Below are 21,841 nucleotides of genomic sequence, written 5' to 3'. Positions count from 1 at the left end.
GCTGAGAATCAGCGGTTACCATTCATTAATGGATGCCTCAGTATAGAGGCATCCATTAATGAAAGGGTTAACCTTTTTCAGACACCTGATACCTTAATATCGGGTGTCTGAGAGTCAAAGCAGAGTGGGCAAACATGCCGGCAAAAGCCGGCATTCTGACAGCTCGTATAGATCTAGAGATATCTCTCTCAGATCGTATACTGGCTTTTTTTTCTTTCACTTTCAGGAATAGATACATAATGTATCTATTCCTGAAAGAAGAATGTTTCAGTTTTCTGATCGTTGTTGGAACTATCAGAAAACCTTTAGTGACAGCTGAATCCTGAACTGCTGTAGGATCAGTGTCACTAACTTATTATTGGCTGTTCTGAAGTTTGAAGCAGCCTTAAAGGAGAACTATGGGGTCAGTGTTTTTCCCCATAGTTCTCCTTAGGGTAACGGGAGGACACAAACTAGCGTCCTCCCGTTACCCTAAGCTCAGTATACCGCGAACGCTCTACAAAAAAATATAAATCCCATGGTATTCAATGGTCTCGCTCCCACCTTGGAGTATTTCCGCCTGTCCCTAACGCGCTACAAAACGGCCCACGCCTGAAAAGGTACAGGTACTATTTTGGGCTGTTTTTGTTGCGCGTTTCCATTGGGATACAGCCAAGTAGCCTTCGGGAAACGCGCGACGGTCGCGCAACTTTTTTACCGCGAATCACGTTAAAAAATCGTGCGACGGTCGCGCATATGCAATATGCCTAGGTGTGAACGAGACCTAAAAAACAATATATAATATGTGTGGGTGCACTTTGTAAGAAAGTATATTACTGACGTGGAAGAATCACACAGCAAAAATGTCAAAAGTGTGTCAGTCATTTACGAACAGAAACTAAAAACAAGCTCAGTCATGAAGGGGTTAAAGCAGTGTTTTAAAAATTATTAGCCAGGACATCTACAGGTGAAACTCGAATAATTAGAATATCGTGCAAAGTTAATTTATTTCACTAATGCAACTTAAAAGGTGAAACTAATATATGAGATAGACTCATTACATGCAAAGCAAGATAATTCAAGCCGTGATTTGTCATAATTGTGAGGATTATGGCTTACAGCTCATGAAAACCCCAAGAACCCCGAATCCACAACCTCAAAAAAGTAGATTATTACATGCAATCAATAAAACAAGGATTGTACATAGAACAATATCGGACCCCTGAAAAGTACAAGCATGCATATGTACTCAGTACTTGGTTTTGGGCCCCTTTTGCAGCACTTACTGCAATTACTTTTGCACGATATTCTAATTATTCGAGTTTCACCTGTAGGCTTTGAATACCTTTGATCAGGAAAGGACTAAAAATATCACAACTGTGTCATTTTCTCTTCCAGTCTTACTGCTCTGTACAACTTTTGCTCTTAGCTTCAAGCAAATGTTATGTGTATGCTAAAAACATAAAATGTTGTATATATTTCTCTGCAGACATGAAAATCAAAAGACAACATTCCTCTGAAAGTGTCTCCAGTGTCAACAGTGCTGCAAGTCATTCTAGCATTGGAAGTGTCAATGATGCTGATTCCAAAAAAAAGAAGAAGAAAAATTGGGTAAGTATCTACATTGCAGCATACAGGACAGTAAATGAGACCATATTTAAGCATAGTAAATTCTTAGGGTTTTTGTGCAGTCCTAGATTTAAAAACAAAAATAGCCTAGTGTGCTCCTTAATACTCCAGGTTCAATAGAAAGTATTTAGAAACACTTTTATAGTACATAGTTGCTGTGTTAGGTAGGGATGCACAGATAGCAGTTCAGAAACTAGTACCAATACTTGGCATCTTCATGAGAACTACCAGGGTTGCAGCAGTTGCAGCTGGGACTGGGCCTTGGCGCTCCACCACTATCCTGAAATCATTAGTCTGTATTGTTTTAGAAAAACTGTCACATGACACTAAACAAAAATTTATCAGTAATTGGTATCCTTGAGGACAAGTTTTCGTACTTGTACTTGGCCTGGAAAAATGGTATCAGTGCATCCCTTATATATAAAACAAATCATACATTAAAACTGGAATGCACAAATCCCAGGACCCCTGTAGCCAATGCTCCTTAAAATTGACAGCTGCATCATAACTTTTTAATTTTTCCCTAGTTTAGTAGGTGGGAAAGTATAAGTACGGTCCTTGGTATCTGTGCATCCCTAGTTTTAGTCAAATAGTGATTTAGTCCTAGGATAGCTAATGCTATAAAGCATCAATATTTTAGATTGGGAATCAATTGCCTACATATCCACATGGCATAGAAATTGGTGCTCCAGGAGCACTTCATACTGACAAAAAGCAGTTGGGTTAGCTAGTACCCTGTAGCTAGCCCCAAGGAAATGTAGTCCTGGACAGTCTTTACTTTCTCTGAAAAGTGCAAGCTTTTCAAGTCCAATTCTTTTTTTTTTTTTTTGGATGTACCTTTGAATCCTGTATTTATGCTGTGTGCACTTTTTAGACTTAAAGCAGACCTTACAGTGCAATGCAAGGTCCAGTTATAATATCCAGGCCTCTTCTTCTGTCCAGATTGCCGGCAGAAGGTATTTGAAAAATGCACCTGTAAAGAAAAAAGTTAGCTTTAAAGAAGAATTATGGAGCGAGTGAAATACACTCATCCCCATTAGAGCTGACATATGACATTGCAGCGGTCACACATCAGCTCTATAGCTCTAGAACTGAGCGATCTCATTCTGCTGATCGCTCAGTTCCCAATCTTCTCCCTCCAGAGAGTGGTGACTGTCGGTCACCGCTCCCTGCAGGGATTCCCCCTCCCCTCACCTTTCCTCCAGTGCTGACTGGAGAGACGGATGGGACGGGCATTATCCTCTAATGAGGCAGAGCTAGCTGTCAATCAGGCAGCGAGGTGGATCCAGACTATATTGTCAGTATCTTACCCGTCCACAGTGTGGCTCGGCGCTGTCAGCATATAGTGGGCAGTAGCCCGCTATATGCTGAGTTTTGGGTCACAGTATGACATAGTAAATGTCCTCCAGTGACCCGAAAGAGAACTATGGCAAAAAAAGGTTGGGCCATAGTTCTCTTTTAATACTTACCTTCCATATTTTGCAATACTGGACATCACATCACCATCTCTGGGAAGACTCCTGGGGAATTTGGAGGTGGCCAAATCTGGCTAGAAGATACCCCAGTCCATTATCCAGTAACATCACCCTCATTTAGATGTATCCTACCTTTTTTTTTCTTTACAGGTACATTTTGCAAATAGTATTTGCAGTTGATTTAGGCCTACAAAGGGAGGAGGCCTGGACATTATAGGTGGACTTTTCATTTAACTGTAATGTCCACTTAAACAACTATGCTGTGTAAACTACCCTTTTATACCAGTTTTAGTGGTTTAGTAGTGGAAGAAAATTCAAATAACTGCTCTTCATAAGGTGTTTCATTGCTATTGCTTTATATGTATGTATTAATCTAGAGCAAAGGTATATTCAGGCTTGCAAACACACATTAGAAGTATTTTTGCTTGCCATCACCGCTTGTTTTAAGGATCCTAAGAACTCAAAATATTTATTCATTTCGGCACTTTTGCTAGATTTACCAGCTTAGTTTATGAGTCTTAGATTCACATCTTTGGAATGTATTAAAATGTGCTCTGACATTGCAGCCAGAACAACTTTTTCCATTATTTAGTGACAGAAAAAGTTATGCTGCATGTATAAAGTATGAAAATCTAGGTTCTATAGACACTGTTACCAGGTACTAACTTCATGTTATCCCATTCTATTTCTACTTATCACAAGGTGAACTTCAGTAAAAGTGAGGTGAATATAAAATCTTCACTGCCTTGGCATGCTGTTCTATACCCAACCTGCCTGACATGGACGCCTTAGCTTTGGCAATGCTTCAGTACCTGTCTTTTCCTGCATAATTTTTCTAATAGCAATAATAATCGTGCATTGCATGTAGTATAAAATCTTATTTTTAGCACACAGATGCATTACACACTCATAGCAAGTATTGGCTAGAGGAAGAGTTAGGCATGAAACCTCCAGTCTGCAAGCCTCATTGTTAGAGCTAGGAAAGAAATAGCCTAGTGTGCTCCTTAATACTCCAGGTTCAATAGAAAGTGCATTTAAAGTGTGGGGTTGATATGTATTTAAGAACAGTTCTGTGATTATGTACACCTTTTTTCTTAAATGATGCTAAAATCACTGAAGTGTCCTCTGTAGGCAGTGAAGAGAATTTAGAGGGAGGTTGCCTAGAATTATTATACAAGAACCTAACCACAGTCAGAGTAATGTCTAACCAATTACTCATGAGCCAAACACAGGTGTAAGCAGGTATATACCTCTAGTTTATTTTTTATTTTAAATCTGCTTTAGAATATTGTCTAAATAATGATAGGGTGTCAGAAAACACAAATGAAGCTTGAGGTTGCATTTGTTGGGAGACTGTGTGTGTCACTATTAGTGGCCACTATTAATAAATCAGAGTATGAACTAAATCAACCAAAATTCTGTTTTATTGGAGCTTACTTTAGGAATAGTAAGTTATTTTGTTGTTCTAGGAAGTAAGCAATCTACATAAAATAATGGTAAATAGTAACAGTACATTTCTCTGTATATTATGTCAATTGGTCATATATCTCCCAACATGGTATTTCAATTAATTTTTGATAGATTTAGGGAAGCCAAGTGTCTCTTTGGCCGTTGATACTTCTTCACTTTTACACGGTGATTGTCCATATACCAGAAATCTCTTGTGCATGGCTTTATGTTTCAGATCCCCTTTCCTTAAAACTGTTACTTCTGTTATGCTCCTGGCTGCATTGTGTATATTTACAGGAAGAATAGTAATCTAAAATGTTTAAAGATCTTTGATGTTGCTAATAATTAGTATGTGCCAGTAAAAAATGTTATTTTAGTTAGATTCATAGTTAAGTGATGTAAAAAAATTGAGAAGCTCGTCAATCAAGTAAAAAAAAAAGGTATATCCATGTGCAGCATTAATCTATCTTATCTGTTAGCCTGTCCAGGGTCATTAAGGAGCTAACTCACGTGGCGCTCTTTCCAGCTTTCACATTCTGGTAAATGCATTGAGCGGAAGAGGGGTTCTATAGAGAATAAGGTCCAGTCTGCTCATTTCCCATCTTTTCCATTTGTTGGACATTCCATTAATATCCATGTCCTTGCTCAGGGTATGCACAAAGCACGGCAGGTTTGAATGGAGGCATATTGTTAGTTACTCCACTGTGACATTGCATTTAGTATTTCATATGTAAATACAATGTGTGACCTACATATCTGCATACAACAAAGAAATTAAAGAAGCCTTACAAGTAAAAAAAAATGAAAAAAATGTATCCCTATTTGGAGGTGACACAGCAGGTTAGTGGTTAACACTTGTCTTGCGGCACTGTGGTCCTTGGTACTAATATTAGCCAGGACCGCATGGGGTTTGCATGTTCTCCCTGTGTTCATGTGGATTTCCACCTGATACTCCTCTTCCACATTCCAAAGACATGCTGGTAGGTTAATTTGCTCATAACTAAATTGACCCTAGTATGTGTTTATAAACTGGCTGTCACATTTTGCATACTGCTTCCAGGCTCGTGTAAATGGGGCTCGAGGAAAGACCTGGCAACCTAGCTCGTAAGAATAGGTGTGTTCTAGGGGAGAGGTAGGGAGCAGAGAGTAGTTCTGGAGACACACACAACTTACTAACACACACAAAGGGGGTTTCATAGGACCCTGCAATAGAAAAGAGCCAGCCTAAAACAGGATATCAAGGCCAGAGCACCAGCCGATTTTGCAGGAAACTAAAACGTCTAAACATCAGAAGCCGCATCTATTGTAAGTGATTTAATCAACATTTGAGATAGCTTAAAAATATATTTTTTTAAACTAACACTGGTTAAAAAACCTTGTTTTTTATGTGTTTTGTCTATAGATTATATAGAAAACAAAATAATGTTTCCTGGACAATATTGCCAATAAAAGCCTAGTTTGCCCCACCCCAAAAAAAAGATGTATGAATTACTTTGTTGTTTTAATTAATGACACATGTATGTTAAAGCTTGATGAAGCTTGGCCCATAGTTGCCCAAATTAAGCCACCATTTTTTTTACTTTCTGGTCAAAAGTATGCTAAATAAAAAAATAAGGACTACACAGAACCCCTTTACTGGTTTACTTAATGGGGGATGGTTAGGTAATTGTTTCATAAGGAGACACATTTAAATCTTCAGGTGTCAATAAATATGCCTGATCTGGATCAAATCTCAGTTCAGGTGAAAATTTTTATTCAGTGCTCTTAGTACCTATTTGCTTAAAATATTGTATTAAACAACACTAGTATAAAAAGTTCAAAAAAAAGACTGGTAGAGTAATTGGCTGCTGGACAAACTGGCTAATGGTTAGTAGAAACATTACACTGTAACCTCCTCTGGAGCAGGGATTGATGTGAATGTTATTATGTTTTCTGTTAACTGTTATATAGATACAGAACATAATGAAAATACAGATTTGTTATATCATTCAAATATCATAACAAAAGCACTGTGGTTAATTTTACTTTGTTAAATGCTTTAATTGTTCACCTTCTCTCTTGTAGCTGAGAAGTTCATTTAAACAAGCCTTTGGCAAGAAAAAATCCAACAAACATCCATCTTCCCACTCAGATATTGAGGAACTTACAGATTCATCTGTCCCTTCCTCCCCAAAACTTCAGCATACATCAGAGGATTCAAGTTCCTTTGCCATGAAACAGTCACAGTCCAACTCCGAGTAAGTGCCTGTATGACAGCAACAACTGTCATACCATATGCAAACATTATGTGTGTTTAATAGGAAATTGCATTGGTGATTGAAAACCTGGAAGAAACAAATGAGCCAGATGCTTGCTTTCATTTTGTAACAAACTAAAAAATGACAGCTGGAATCTGGTTCCTAAAGACAGCACCTCAACTTTTTTAGTGATTAAAGTGCTTATTATTGCTTTGCATAAACATTATTAGGCTAATACAATAATAGAGTGCAAAGAGCAATAATATGGCCAGGTGCAATAACCCATTGGTCAGAATTGATCTATGAGCTTAAGTGAGTAATTTGTAAGTTCGGTAGGGTTTCTTGCACAATGCATGCCATTGCTTTTTAGACTACCTTACTAAGTAAGCCCTAAAGGCTTGTTCACACCATAAACAGTGCGTTCCAGAGCGGTTAGCTGCTGGAACGTACTGTATCGCATCCCCGGCCGACTTCCTGAGTTAAGAGGCTAGAGGGGGTGTGGCAATCCATTGAAGTTAATAGCACTGCAGTCATGCCCCCCCCTGCCCACAGTGCGATCGCCTGCACCAGAACGCATGGCACATCAGTGCCTGCATTCTGGTCCAGTGTGATGTAAAAAAAAAATGCTGCAAACACTAATTTATTTAGATCACACTGGACTTGAACGCAGGCACTGATGTGCCATGCATTCTGGGGCAGGCAATCGCACTGCGGGCGGGGGGGGCGGGGCGTGACTTTAATGCACAACCACGCCCCCTCTTGCACCTGAACACAGGAAGCCAGCTGGGATGCGATACAGTGTGTTCCAGCAGCTGATCGCTTTGGAACACACTTTTTTGGTGTGAACATGCCCTAAAATGTGTATCTTCCATGCACAAAATGTGTATTTAAGGGACTCTGTCATAAGAGAATCATGGAAGTGTGGATTGATGAACTCTTCTTTTGAGAATGCTAATTCTGTTGTCATAATGGTGATGCTTTGCCTTCAATGCTGTCTGAGCCGCCAACTTGGAACATAAATAGAGATAAGAAATGTTGACACTTTTCTGACACTTAAAAAAGGAGGCTAGAAATGACAGCTCCCTTGACAGAGACACTTTACCATAAAACAGAAGAGAAGTTGCAGCAATGTTTTTGTTTACTTAAGCAGAGTTTTAGAAGAACACACAATTTAAAGTACATGTATACTTAAAAGCTATGCATTCAACAACTGATCCCTCTTGCAGAATGGAGTACTTCACAAAACATGTCATTCATCCTCATTAGTGCACTGCTATACATATACATATTATATTCCACTGCATGTTTTTTTAAACTCACATTTTGTTAGCAATCATTTTTTTTTAATCATTGTAAATACATATGTCTGTCTATTGTGTGAATTCAGGTCCTCTTTAGACTGGGTACCAAAGAAACGGCAAAATGGCCGGGTGACCTACAAGCATAGATCTCGGTAAACTGTAGTGTGGTGCATGTTATTGAAATGGTGTGCCAGAATAAGAAGATTGCATGAAATGATGCACTAAAAGAGACTCTGACCTACTGACTGTAAACTGAAAGACAGAAAAGAAATATAATTATATGCAGTTGTATTATGTTTCACATTTGGATCTTCTTTAAGTAATATTTTGCCAGATTATTATTGCATAGTCATTGGTTATAATTCTGTTTGCTATTTTAAATTACAAAATGTTTCAAATGTAGGAGGATCAAACTTTTACATTTTTACCTACATTTTTTTCCATTTTTTAAATTAATATCACACTGTTCTATTTTTCTTGAGCTTGTAAGTAAATATTTGCCATTCATCTATTTTTGTTCTAATTGTTTGGTAAATGATAATCTATTTTTTTTTTGTTTATTGCTAATTTAAGCAATTGAGGATACCATGAGTCTTGTCTCATGTTTTGCAATCTGTTCTGCACTAATGTAAGATTTTAGATTCCCCAAAATGTAATTTAAGATAGCACCCTTAATGTCCTGGTGCTTTCAGTATCGAAAACCTAAATCTGCATTGCTTCCTGTAGGAGGTTTGGTTGGGTTCCACCACCGCATGTGGCCCCATCTAGTCAACTTTTTGCACAGTTTAAAAAGCAACTCTAAGGATACTTGGACCCTTGGACCTTGTGCGGTCTTTGTAGTTGGAATGCCAGCTACAGCTCTGAAACCTGCTGAAATCATAGGGCTTCTGAGGCAGAGCTAATGTGGGCTAAAAAAACGCCAAGCGGCTCAGTGCTCCACCTGCTGAAAGAGAAAACCTATTTTTTCCTATATGGCACATATTCACATGGAAGTTGAAATGTGAATGTCACTTGTGTGTTTATTGTGGTGCACAATAGTTTTCACAGTGCATTATTTTTAAAAACACCTAATTCACAACATCTGTCTGTCACCGTCTGGTATTTCCTGATTTCTCCTAGCACTGTGCCATTAATCTAAAAGACGCTTACTGCTTCCACATCTCCCTTGCTTTTTATTTCTCCTCACCTTTTGGATTGTCACGTTTTTTTACCAGAACTATCTTTCCTAGCATATTACTTTTTTGTGTATGTTACAATGTTGTTGTCAAAGGCTCTATATAGTCTGTTTGTACAATGCTCTGGAACATATTGGTGCTATGTTAATGCATATGATTCATATGATAACATTTATTTGTTTTTTTCTTCAGCTATTTAACGTCTCCCTATCCTTTTTTTGTTAAAGTGAATCTTTGAGAATAGAAATATGAAAGCTTCCTTATGGTTCACGGAAAACTGGGGGAGAGTTTTTCAGTGGGTCTAGTTTACCTAAAGTGGGTTTTTCATATTAGGCATGGTGAACACCCTCAGGTTAGCATTAAGGAAACAATTAGTGTGGTTCCCAATCCCAATGACAGCCAATCATGGTGATCATATGAGGTTTGATTACAGCTGCAGCTTTTACTATGCATAAAGCTGGCCATACACCTTACAATTATGTGCAGATTGTCTGTGGTCAGATGGAAAAGGTGCAACAGATTCCTCCATCTACACTTAACTGTGTGGATGGAGTAGTCTCCACCTAGGCCAATCTGTTGCACTTTTTCCTTCTTACCACAGAAAATCTGCAGATAATTGTAAGGTGTATGGGCACCTTAACAGTGTGAAAAAATAAATATAAAAGCTGATGCTACTAAATTTAGTCTAGGGATCTGGTTCTCATTGACCCCTGGTTATGAAAAAGTTTTATAGAAAAGAGCATTTGAGCATATTTACCATGTGTAGCTTATAATTTCTAAGCCTCCTCTTGCACAAGTGCAAATTTTATTATGTTATATGTTATTTGTCCCATGTATGATGATGCTAAAATGATGCTAAAATGATGTATAAATGCATAGCAAAGCTATTTGCAAATGAAATACATTTATGTCACTTTTGTATATTTTATTTTTGACAATACAAAAACAAACCAAATGTATGTAAGACAAAAAAAAAAGTTTACACATAAATGGTAAAATATAGCTAAAAAGAGAAGGAGGTAAAGGTAAAGGCTAAATATGGGTTAATAAGGGATTAAACAGGAATAATGTTAATTTTTTCAATCTTGTAGGTTTTCTAGGAATTCATAAAAAATGCCATAGATGTCAGCCAGCATTCGCAGTCCATTGTTTAAATTCAGCTGCCATCCAGGGAATATCCTGGCTGGCAGCTAAATGGGTCCCGGAATGCATCATAAGTTGCTAGGATGCCGGTGGTCACTAGTGCCCTAGCAACCAATGAGCACTAAGTGGGAAGTTGTCACATTAATAAGAGCTTTCCAGTGCAAACATTCCCTGCCCTTTACTACACAGCAGTCCCACTGCGCAGTAAAGGGCATGGCATGTTTGCGTGCCTGTCTACTTATGCCAACTTGGAGTTGTTCTTAATTACCTCTAGTTTCATTATCTCTGAACTGACGGTAATTCTTTTTGAATTTGTCACTGTCATATTGGCACATTGCATTAGTGGCACAATTAAGAACTACCTGAATTTGTCACATGTTTTAGAACTCTCAATGAAACTGTCGCAAGGCTTTGATTATTGGGTGCAGGAAAAATAGCACCAAAAAAGTGTTGATAATGTTTTTTTTAAATCACACCCAATTATGTCCAAATTAGCAGTCTGCAGATGAGCAGTAGGAGAAAGTTTTTATTTTTTTATTTTAGCCATGTGATAGTGATTTTAAAATTCCATTGCATTCAACTGAAAATATCACTTTTTTTTGTAAATTGAAAGATCCCTATCCTGTTGTGTTAACTTTGTGAATTAGGCCTAATGCACTTGAATTAAGCTGCCAGACAGTGATGGCAACCATCATTCACACATCCAAATCATGCTCAACGTCTCTCCACCTGTCTTAAATAGTTCACAAAAAAATCAAGCAATTGAACAATGACTCCAATACCAGAAGAGATCACATAATGGCTGAATCCAATAAATAACCGCATTGTACCACTGTCATAATAATCATAGTGCAAACGATCTCTTTCTCCTTTTTCTCAAACTGAAGCAGCTGAATAAGTGGATGCAAGATTGTAACATTCACATGTTTACAAGCACCCGGTTTCTACTGAAGTAAAATCACATACTGACACAGGAGGCCTTTTGAAGATCCATATTTAATTTCAGCCGCGCTGAAAGCCGATGCTGGCTGTGCGGCTGGCCTTTGGCCGCCCGACAGCCTGCTTCTGACAGCTGGGCGGAGCAGGCCGTGATCTTACGGCTGGCTCCGGCCACTTGTAGAGAGATCAGCATCCCTGGTTACCTGCTAACCAGGGACACTGATCTCCAAACAGCAAACTCTCACTGGTGCCCCGGGAGTCTCCTGCTCCCGGCCACCAAGGTGAGAAACACTGCTGTTTCTTTTATTTTTCTTTATTCTGACACGGAGCGATGTCAGAATAGAAAAAAAAAATTCCCATTGGAATGCATTGCTACATTCCTATTGGCTATTTCAATTTGCAATAGCCAATAGTAAACTAGCATTGCACCCGTCCACTGCTACAGTTCTCCATCAGCAGAGGGCGGGTACAATGCTAGTTTACTATTGGCTATTGCAAATTGAAATAGCCAATAGGAATCTAGCAATGCATTCCAATGGGAAATTTTTTTTTTTTTCTATTCTGACATTGCTCCGTGTCAGAATAAAGAAAAAAAAAAGAAAAAGCTGGTCTTCAGACATAGTCTGATGTGAACGTCAGATAATAGATTAATTCCTGTGTCGCCACTAAACAGATATGAGATCTTCCACAGAACTGCTCAGACCTTCATTACGGTACAGTATACTCTCCTTCAGTCAAGCTATCACATTTCCATAATATTCCTATGCAACAAGCTGAGTAGGGAGTCCTGATGAAGCCACAAGGTGGGAGGGGCGAAACGGGTAGACAGAGTTTCCCTCAAAAGGTCTACTCCCCACTCACCTTGTCACATAGGAATATTATGGAAATGTGATGGCTTGATTGAAGAAGACTATACGGTCTGCAATCAATGTCGGCCTGTGTATGAACTGTGCTAAGGTATTGAACCGCTCACACTTGTACTTGAGATCAGAGTTGTACTCTGCATTAGAGATTTGTGAACCATGAGTCTCTTTTCTAGCCTATTAAGCATCCTGGATCTGTTAAGTAGCTTCTTGAGCCAGTCTGTCCTATGCATATTGGCATTTTTTTCTAAAGTGTGAAATCTCTTCTTGCAATTCAACAGATATCAAGGTAGTGTTCTTAGCAACCAACATTCTTCTGGGCCAGATTTCCTAGAATCCTTATCCACCCTTTTCTTCAATTGGCTCACAGATCTGGACTTGATTTGAGGTTGAAATACATATTCATAGATCCCCTTTAATGTGTTTAGGTTTACAGTGCTAAAGTGTTTAATCTTTAATGAGATACTTGCAGGAGCTAGAGGGATACCGGGGTGCAGTTGCCTTACCGCAATAATAAGACTAATTACATGATTGCAACAAAGAAGACACTTCCACTTACCACTGTTATGGATAGATCTGAGTAAATGTTCACACATGATATCCACAGTATCTACAGAGCAGAAACAGGAAAATCTTTGTTTCAGCAAAACTCAAGTGTAATTAGAAGTGCTTTATTTGAGTACCCATTTCGCAGACACAATTATGTAATATAATACAAAGGGGATTTAGAAAAAGAAGAGTAATAAGCAATGATGTCCTGTTGCCAGTAACAACCAATCAAATGTCAAGTAGCTTTCAGTAGCCTACTGTTGTCAGACTAATTAAGACAGATTAGTAGTGTTTGATTAAGGTAATGGCACTCAACTACTCTTTTCAGCATTTGTTTAAATATTTTTTTTAATAAACATGTCACATTTGCATTCATAGAAAGTTTAGATTTAGTAAGTAGTTTGGTTATCAAATGAGTCTGGTTTACTTATTAATTCTTTAACTGCTCACAGGTTTAAAATAACAATATATCTTATATACACATATCAGGGTTGCTTGAAATCAACAGATTGTTGACACTATAGATGTTTCTGCTGTGTGTGATTATGGTAGTGTTAGTGATTCTTGCTATGCAGTAATCCAGTTAAAACCAATCTTTAACTAGTGACTGACAAGTTATCATGAAGTGCTTAATTAACTTGCCACCCTCCACGAGGAGTTGATCATGAGGTAATTTGTACTTTTTTAGCTTGCCCTAGAGTCACATCATCCAAAGGACAACCTAGATAGGAGCCTAGGGCCCCTGCAGTTGATTCACGACCCCACCTGCAGTTTAGGAATGAGAATACGTTTGCAGGCAGTTGGTGTCTAATGGGGAAGACCACGGCAATGAAAATGGACGATGTTGACCCTTTAAGGCTGACATCCTTAATTAAATACAAATAAACCTCCTAGGAAAAAAATCAAAAAGGCATGTTGAAATATAAAGAAACCCAAATATTATAATACAGGGTGACCGACGGGAGTCGGACGTTTTTAGAACAGGTAGTACACAAGTGGTGATGGGAGGGGGACGAGATAGGTGTCTTCCCCCCCAGGTGTCATTGTGACTGAATTGGAATGCCAATTCAGTCACAATGAAGCAGTGGACATTACAACATTGTTTGCTTTTGACAGCTTTGTTCGAAGTGGTGAGTCTCTCACAGCAAAGCAGCGGCTATTTTGAAAAGAATTCAATGTTGGTCGACACAGAGCCATTCCCAGTCACAACATGTTCCTCAGGTGGGTTGAACATTTCAGAACAACCTGAAACATAAGGAACAAGAAACCACCAGGCCTCCAACCGCACTGCAAGGACGCCGGAAAATGTTGCAAGGGTGAGAGAGGCACTGGTTAGTAGCCCGGGGCTGTCTGCTCGAAGACATGCAAGTGAGTTAGGGTTGAATCGTGAATTAGTGAAAACCCCTTTACAGAGAGATTTAAGATTCCATCCATACAAAATGCAGGTTGTTCAACAGCTCAATGTGAGCGATTATGAGCAACAAAAAGACTTTGCTGTACGAATGCACGTGATCTTGGTTCTCACTGATTCACAACTCAACCCTAACACACATTTAGGCCCGGTTCACACCTGGCCATTTTGTAGTGCGTTCCTACGCTCTGCAAAACGCTCAAACACCGAAATCCCATTATTTCCTATGGTTATGGCTCACACCTGGGCGTATTACAGGCCATATGAACGCGCTACAAAACATCCTACGCCCAAAGAAGTACAGGAGCTTCTTTGGGGCGTTTTTGTTGCGCGTTTCCATTGGGATACAGCCAAGTAGCCCTCGGTTTTTTACCGCGAATCGCGCGACAAACACGCATATTCGATACACCTAGGTGTGAACCCAGCCTTACATGTCTTCGAGTAGATCGCCCCGGGCTCCTAACCAGTGCCTCTCTCACACGTACAATGTTTTGCAGCGTCCTTGCAGTGTGGGCGGGGCCTGGTGGCTTCTTGCTCATAATGTTTCCGGTTGTTCTGAAATGTTCAACAAACCAGAGGACCGTATTGCGACTGGGAAAGGCTCCATATCAACCAACATTGATTTCAAAATTGAATTCTCAGCTAAATAGCTGCTGCGTTGCTGTGATAGACTCACCACAAAGCTGTTGTAAGCAAACAAACGGTGTTGTAATGACTATTGCTTCGTTGTGACTGAATTAGCATGCCAGTGGGGGGGGGCACCTAGCTCGCCCCCCTCCCATCACCACTTACCGTGTACTACCTGTTCTAAAAACGTCCGACTCCCGTTGGTCAACTTGTACATTAAATATAAACATATTGCAAAGGTTTTAAAATCATGTCATGGGCTTAATAAATGCAGTGAATATTCGTTGAAATTGCTCATCGAAATGTGGGGGGTAAGGGATGGGATGAGCAAAGCTATCACTATACCTAAGGACCCATTTGGTCTTAATATGCCTCTAATCTGCCCTGTAATCTTGCTTCACATGTAACTTATGTGCTTTTAATAGTGTCCTTTCAGTGCTCACCACACTTTGGTTTCCTATAAGGACCTCAGGGAAGAACAGTCAGATGGTTGGAAAATTCTCTATGAATTTTTTTGAAAAATGAGTTAACTTATCCTATCTTGGGCAAGAAGATGGAATGAATACTTTCTGCAGTTTTTTTTCTGGGGCATATGAATATTTAATATTTTTTTGTAAAAAATTGCACGTGATCTTGGTTCTCACTGATTCACAACTCAACCCTAACACACATTTAGGCCCGGTTCACACCTGGCCATTTTGTAGTGCGTTCCTACGCTCTGCAAAACGCTCAAACACCGAAATCCCATTATTTCCTATGGTTATGGCTCACACCTGGGCGTATTACAGGCCATATGAACGCGCTACAAAACATCCTACGCCCAAAGAAGTACAGGAGCTTCTTTGGGGCGTTTTTGTTGCGCGTTTCCATTGGGATACAGCCAAGTAGCCCTCGGTTTTTTACCGCGAATCGCGCGACAAACACGCATATTCGATACACCTAGGTGTGAACCCAGCCTTACATGTCTTCGAGTAGATCGCCCCGGGCTCCTAACCAGTGCCTCTCTCACACGTACAATGTTTTGCAGCGTCCTTGCAGTGTGGGCGGGGCCTGGTGGCTTCTTGCTCATAATGTTTCCGGTTGTTCTGAAATGTTCAACAAACCAGAGGACCGTATTGCGACTGGGAAAGGCTCCATATCAACCAACATTGATTTCAAAATTGAATTCTCAGCTAAATAGCTGCTGCGTTGCTGTGATAGACTCACCACAAAGCTGTTGTAAGCAAACAAACGGTGTTGTAATGACTATTGCTTCGTTGTGACTGAATTAGCATGCCAGTGGGGGGGGGCACCTAGCTCGCCCCCCTCCCATCACCACTTACCGTGTACTACCTGTTCTAAAAACGTCCGACTCCCGTTGGTCAACTTGTACATTAAATATAAACATATTGCAAAGGTTTTAAAATCATGTCATGGGCTTAATAAATGCAGTGAATATTCGTTGAAATTGCTCATCGAAATGTGGGGGGTAAGGGATGGGATGAGCAAAGCTATCACTATACCTAAGGACCCATTTGGTCTTAATATGCCTCTAATCTGCCCTGTAATCTTGCTTCACATGTAACTTATGTGCTTTTAATAGTGTCCTTTCAGTGCTCACCACACTTTGGTTTCCTATAAGGACCTCAGGGAAGAACAGTCAGATGGTTGGAAAATTCTCTATGAATTTTTTTGAAAAATGAGTTAACTTATCCTATCTTGGGCAAGAAGATGGAATGAATACTTTCTGCAGTTTTTTTTCTGGGGCATATGAATATTTAATATTTTTTTGTAAAAAAACCCCAAAAAAAACCTTTGTTCATTTACAAAATGAAATACTACTCCATATAAATTTCTCCTAAAACTTGATTCTTTCCCTTCAAAAGGCTCTGTGAATGCACTGAAGCAGAAGCTGAAATAATCCTGCAGCTAAAGGGTGAACTTCGAGAAAAAGAGTTGAAGCTGACAGACATCCGCCTGGAGGCTCTTAGCTCTGCACATCACCTTGACCAAATCAGAGAAGCAATGAACCGCATGCAGGTCAATGATCCTTTGCATTTTAAATGTTATAATTTATAGACTGTTGTACATTGATACCTTGTTTTCTCATTCTTGAAATTCTAAATATGCTGGTACTGTTAAGAGGTACTGATAAGAACTATCTTGTGGAATAATCCGCTAACAGTATACATTGGGTTTGCATGTGCTTACCGTTCATGTATTTCTCTTCCATGGGAGGGGACTCTTGGCTGCTTGGCTGCTTTACACAACTGTGGCTGACTTCTGAGAAAGCTGGCTACTTGCTGTATTTTCATTGTTTGTAAAATAATGATAGAATTTGTTGTTAGAAAAAAAAGAGATGCTTTAGCACAGATTTTGTGAAATATTTGGTCCATTTTCCCTGTAGCAGTATTTTATTACTCAGTTAAACATAAAGTCAAGATTTTTGGAAAAATTAAAGGTGCTGGAAGTTGCTCACAAAGAAGATTGCCAGTGTAAAGGACTAGATACTGTTCATGACCATCCTCTTGGTTTTTCAAACTACCCATCTGAGATGTCAAACCCAGTCAAATAAAGTGCTGACTGGAATGTTCATGTATTAAAATGTACATACTCCTAAGCAGGGTCTGCCTTTGGCATGTTTACACCTATAATGCTGGCATGAGATAATTATTAGCTTACAGAAATGGTACTACATCTTAGTATGGGGCGTGGGAAGAGCAAGCTTTTAAGACCAATCTAGGCTTCTGTTTGATTGGCCATAAACTTTACCTCTCCTCATGGATTTGCAAAACCTACAAAACTCTTTTTGCTGCAAAAAAGCACCTCTAAATGTGTATTTGATAGGAGAGTCAGTTCTTATTTCAGCACAAATAAAGTAAGTCTGTCAAAAGCTTAATGCAGCAGCTGTTACTCTGTGAGTGAATAGTGCACTAAAAATCATATAGGTGCTATCTTGTTTCCATTTGACAAAGCTGACCTTTCATTTAACTAAATACCTATTTGCTAGACGCTGCCATTGTCTGCCTAAAGGTGCCCATTGCGATTAACGTTCATAAATCAAATACGAACGTGTTTTCGAACAATAATCAGCCAGTTGATGGGAAGCGAACAATCACAATTACTGTACAACTGGCAAAATTTCCTCGATCGGTCAGGCTTGGAAACTTCTTCTAATGATACGAAAATCGATGGATTAGTGGCATTTTCATATGAAAAAAAATGGCAACATGAACACTGCACATGCGCAAACAAAAATCCTTTCTGTCGATTGATGAAATTCGGTCAGTATTGCTAATGAATGATAGTCAAAATCGACATTGGTCTGTGTATGATGGAGTATTCGAGCAGAAGACGAACTATAGTTCGATTAGGGCACGAAAAAAATAAAACAATAATCACAAGGTGTATGGACAGCTTTACAAGCTGCATACTAAACCCAAGACAGTCACCTCAATCACTGAGATGCTGAACAGGACTCATTGCCCTGAAATTATGGAGCTTGTAAGTCAGACAATGGCAGCCTCTATCAGACAGTTTTTTAGCATGTACACAGATTCCTTTTAAAGTCTGAAAGACAGCTTAGGCATAGTGATTACTAAAAACTGTATAAGTGGGTATTTTACCAGCTTGCATTCCATTTCTACTTGGATCTATTTTTTTAGCATTTAACCATGGGTTATTATGTTTTAACAATACTATATGTTTGAATTTTAGAATGAAATTGAAATACTGAAAGCTGAGAATGACAGGCTAAAAGGTGAAACCAGCACGCCAGGAAAAATAAACCGACCTTCCTCTGAATCATCAAGTTGCACCTCATCCTCTTCACGTCAATCACTAGGCCTTTCTTTAAATAATCTAAATATTACAGAAACCATAGCAACAGGTATTCAAGACTGTATTTTTCTTAAAGTTACATTTCGAGAGAATTATTATCTGAGAAAGGTAGTATTTTTCAGACAGACATGAATATATGTAGTGTATACCTTCTTTGTACATGGGGCATGTTTTGTTTATTCCTGCTAAATGAAACCTCATTCAGATTATGGTGACAGAACTATCATCTCTCTATGGGTTGTTTAAATTCGGCTATTTACATGAAATACCAGTGCTCAAATGGGACAGCTTATACAGTGGGGCCAATTTACGAAAGGCAAATAGGTAGTTTGCTTTGCACGAGAATTTTCAGGCCGCTTTCGTTTATCTTAGTGAATGCGGTGAAGATTTGCTGCAAAGAATATCCAATCACATGCAAGAACAATAATAAAAACAGAAATTTTGCTTGCTCATGATCAGAAGATAGAACCCAGCATAGCTTAACCACATTCACTAATAACAAAATTAAAATTTTCCTGCAAATTGAAAATTCCCTTGCAAATTAAACAGCATATTTGCCTTTAGTAAATCAACCCCATTGTGTCAAACAACATGGGACAAAAGAAAACATATTTTTCATTTTTGTATAGCTGGATGTTTTATCACATATCCTATCTCAGTAAAAGATTAGTAGGAAGTTACTAATATTGTCATTATTATTTGTATTATGATGGCCATTCAATAAGTGCCAATTTCATTGTGATGCAATATTTGTCAAATAATAGAAATTAATGATCTTACTCTTACAACATCTGTATCTGCAGATATTTTGTTGGATGACATTAGAGATGGAACATACCCTAAGGATGGGTGCAGTGTTAAAATCATGGTCTGTGTTAATAAGGGATATGGAAAGACCAAGGTACATTTTAGTTTTTTTTTTTAATCTGCTGGCTTTATTCTCTTGTTTAGACTCCTAACTGCATTGCAGATGTCACACTATGGTCTCAGTACACTGTAGATGAAAATATAATTTGAGAACTACTGTTATGTAAACCTCTCAAACCTGGGCAATTCAAACTGACCATATGATGAAAAAATGCATAATTATTAGATAACATATGTATTCACTACACAAACCATTTTGTAACTCAAAGTGAATGTAAACTCATAGGAAACATGCTTCAATATATGAGTAGTGTTTGTTTTTATAAAAAGGATTGTATATATCACTGAATGATCATGCTTGTAAATACTTTTTATGTCCATTGCTGGTTGGTCATGTGATCTTTAGCCAGCTTAGCAATAATCAATGAGAAATATGTGGGTGGGGCAGGTTTCAAACACGTGCCATGTCATGCCTATGTCACTGGAGTAAGTTCTTTCTTTCTTACCTTTGGCCAGACCTCTGGTCCGCACAGGGACGATTGGTGCTTTGGCATGCATGTGACCAATTAATAAAATCCAAATGTTAATAAGAAAACAAAACATATAAAGATGTATTGCTTAAATGTTTGTACTTTGTCTTCACGGTCTTCTGAAACACCCCATGTGGCACTCCTGCTTGTCATGCAGGGTGGCTCAGTGATCTTGATTGACAGTAGAGTACTTCCTCTTTGTTCCCCTGTTTTACGTGTTTTATGCGCCCAGATGAGCATTGTGACTGTGCAGTAAGCATAAACAAAGAAACAATGTGGAAATGTTTTTATGTCAATTAGGAACCTTGAGCTGCCCCACATGACATACAGGATAGTCACATGAAACAGATAGCTATGACATTCATGGCTTCCTGATATAGATTTCGGAGCATGCGTAAATGTAGCAGAAATGGAGGAGACTGAGGATCTCCTGCAACAGTGTTGTAGTCACAATGCGTGCAATAGCATTGTGTCAGGACCGGATGCAGACACCTTTGTTAGAGTGTATAGTTGTGAGTTGTTTCACCTTTAGCAGCTGCCTTTCCCATAAGGCAGTAAATGCCTACTGGTACTCAGACGCCCCCAGGACTTCAACTATACACTCTGGCCATAGATGTTTCACAGGTGGCCCCCCAGGAACAAGGAGAAGTACTGACTAATGTCAAGGTACAAGACAAAACAGAAAATAAGATACAAGACAGGAACAGGAAACAAATACAAAACTAGAACTAGATACAACAGGTACAGGGTTAAATATCCAAGGCAAGACAAGGTTTCAAAATCAAGGCAGGACTACAATTCAAGATCAGGGTACAGGCTTGTGTGGACAGAACTAGGCAAGACTAGTCTGGAACTCTAGAGACTGGAGCAGGCTGGACTGGAACACTAGAGACTGGAATAGGTGCAGTCTGGACTACAACAGGCGTAGGCTTGACTGGAACAGGAGCCATTGATATGGGCAACAGGCACAATGCACTCACATTGGAGTCTAGTTGGGTGGTAGATTTAGAAGTCTGGGATGTGATCTCAGAGCAGGAGGAACTGTGCTTCAGAGCTTGAAAAGCAGCAGCAAGACCTGAAAAGAAGTGAGGTGGAGTTTGCAAGCCACCCTTAACACAGACTAGGAATTCAATAAACTTGACAGGATCTTCAGACAGATATGGTTACATACACAAAATCTTCAGACTCAAACAATTCCCCTTCAAGCAGATAATCTGCAATATGACCTGACCAGGTTGCACAGGGTGACTGCAGGATAAACGCTTCAGAGAGCAGTTTGCAGAAATAAATGGATGTTGTCTGGATTTAAATCCTCAAATCTGGGCGGACGAACAAACATGCATGGTTTAAGACAGACTACACAGGTAACAGTTTCCAGGAAAGGCAAGAGGACTACTAGTCCCATGATACAACAATCCAATAGTGTGCACAGGGAATAGAGACATGATTGCAGCTGCAATGCAGGACCTGTGCAAATCTTCAATCCGTATACTTTTGGTTGGCTTGTGATAATGTCAGGACCGGATGCAGAGACCTTGGTCAGAGTGTATAGTGTATAGCGAGTTATTTCACCTTTAGCAACCACCTTCCCATAAGGCAATAAATGCCTACCGGTAGGCGCTTATTGTCTTATGGGAAAAGTGGCTGATGAAGGTGAAACAACTCGCCACTATACACTCTGACCAAGGTGTCTACATCCGGTTCTGACACATCGTATTTACAAGCTAATAATAGACTTAACCCGTTTGATGCGACCAACATAAGGCATAAGTCTGCAGCACTCCTTGTGAACCACCTACATTCAAACCTAAGTGTGCACTTACACTGTGAATCCCCACAGATATATAT

The 21,841-nt window shown here is 39.2% G+C and overlaps 1 protein-coding gene across 2 annotated transcripts in view; it reads left to right on the top strand.

Moving 5' to 3' along the window:
* NAV3 (neuron navigator 3) overlaps nucleotides 1-21,841 on the top strand; it is a 269,901-nt gene that overhangs the window by 207,391 nt on the left and 40,669 nt on the right. Inside the window, exons 25-31 of one of the 2 annotated variants that reach the window (XM_018572842.1) lie at nucleotides 1,469-1,590; nucleotides 3,786-3,806; nucleotides 6,597-6,769; nucleotides 8,157-8,222; nucleotides 16,643-16,796; nucleotides 18,474-18,645; nucleotides 19,400-19,497. In XM_018572842.1, the coding sequence (XP_018428344.1) occupies nucleotides 1,469-1,590; nucleotides 3,786-3,806; nucleotides 6,597-6,769; nucleotides 8,157-8,222; nucleotides 16,643-16,796; nucleotides 18,474-18,645; nucleotides 19,400-19,497 (806 nt within the window). The remainder of the gene's footprint in view (nucleotides 1-1,468; nucleotides 1,591-3,785; nucleotides 3,807-6,596; nucleotides 6,770-8,156; nucleotides 8,223-16,642; nucleotides 16,797-18,473; nucleotides 18,646-19,399; nucleotides 19,498-21,841) is intronic. The other variant, XM_018572850.1, reaches the window with a different exon arrangement.

Source organism: Nanorana parkeri, unplaced genomic scaffold (genome assembly GCF_000935625.1).
Source record: "Nanorana parkeri isolate BGI_ZX_2015 unplaced genomic scaffold, ASM93562v1 scaffold45, whole genome shotgun sequence".
NCBI classification, from domain to species: Eukaryota; Metazoa; Chordata; class Amphibia; order Anura; family Dicroglossidae; genus Nanorana; species Nanorana parkeri.
Note: the sequence above shows the minus strand (reverse complement) of the source record. Positions and strands in the feature narration are given on the sequence as shown.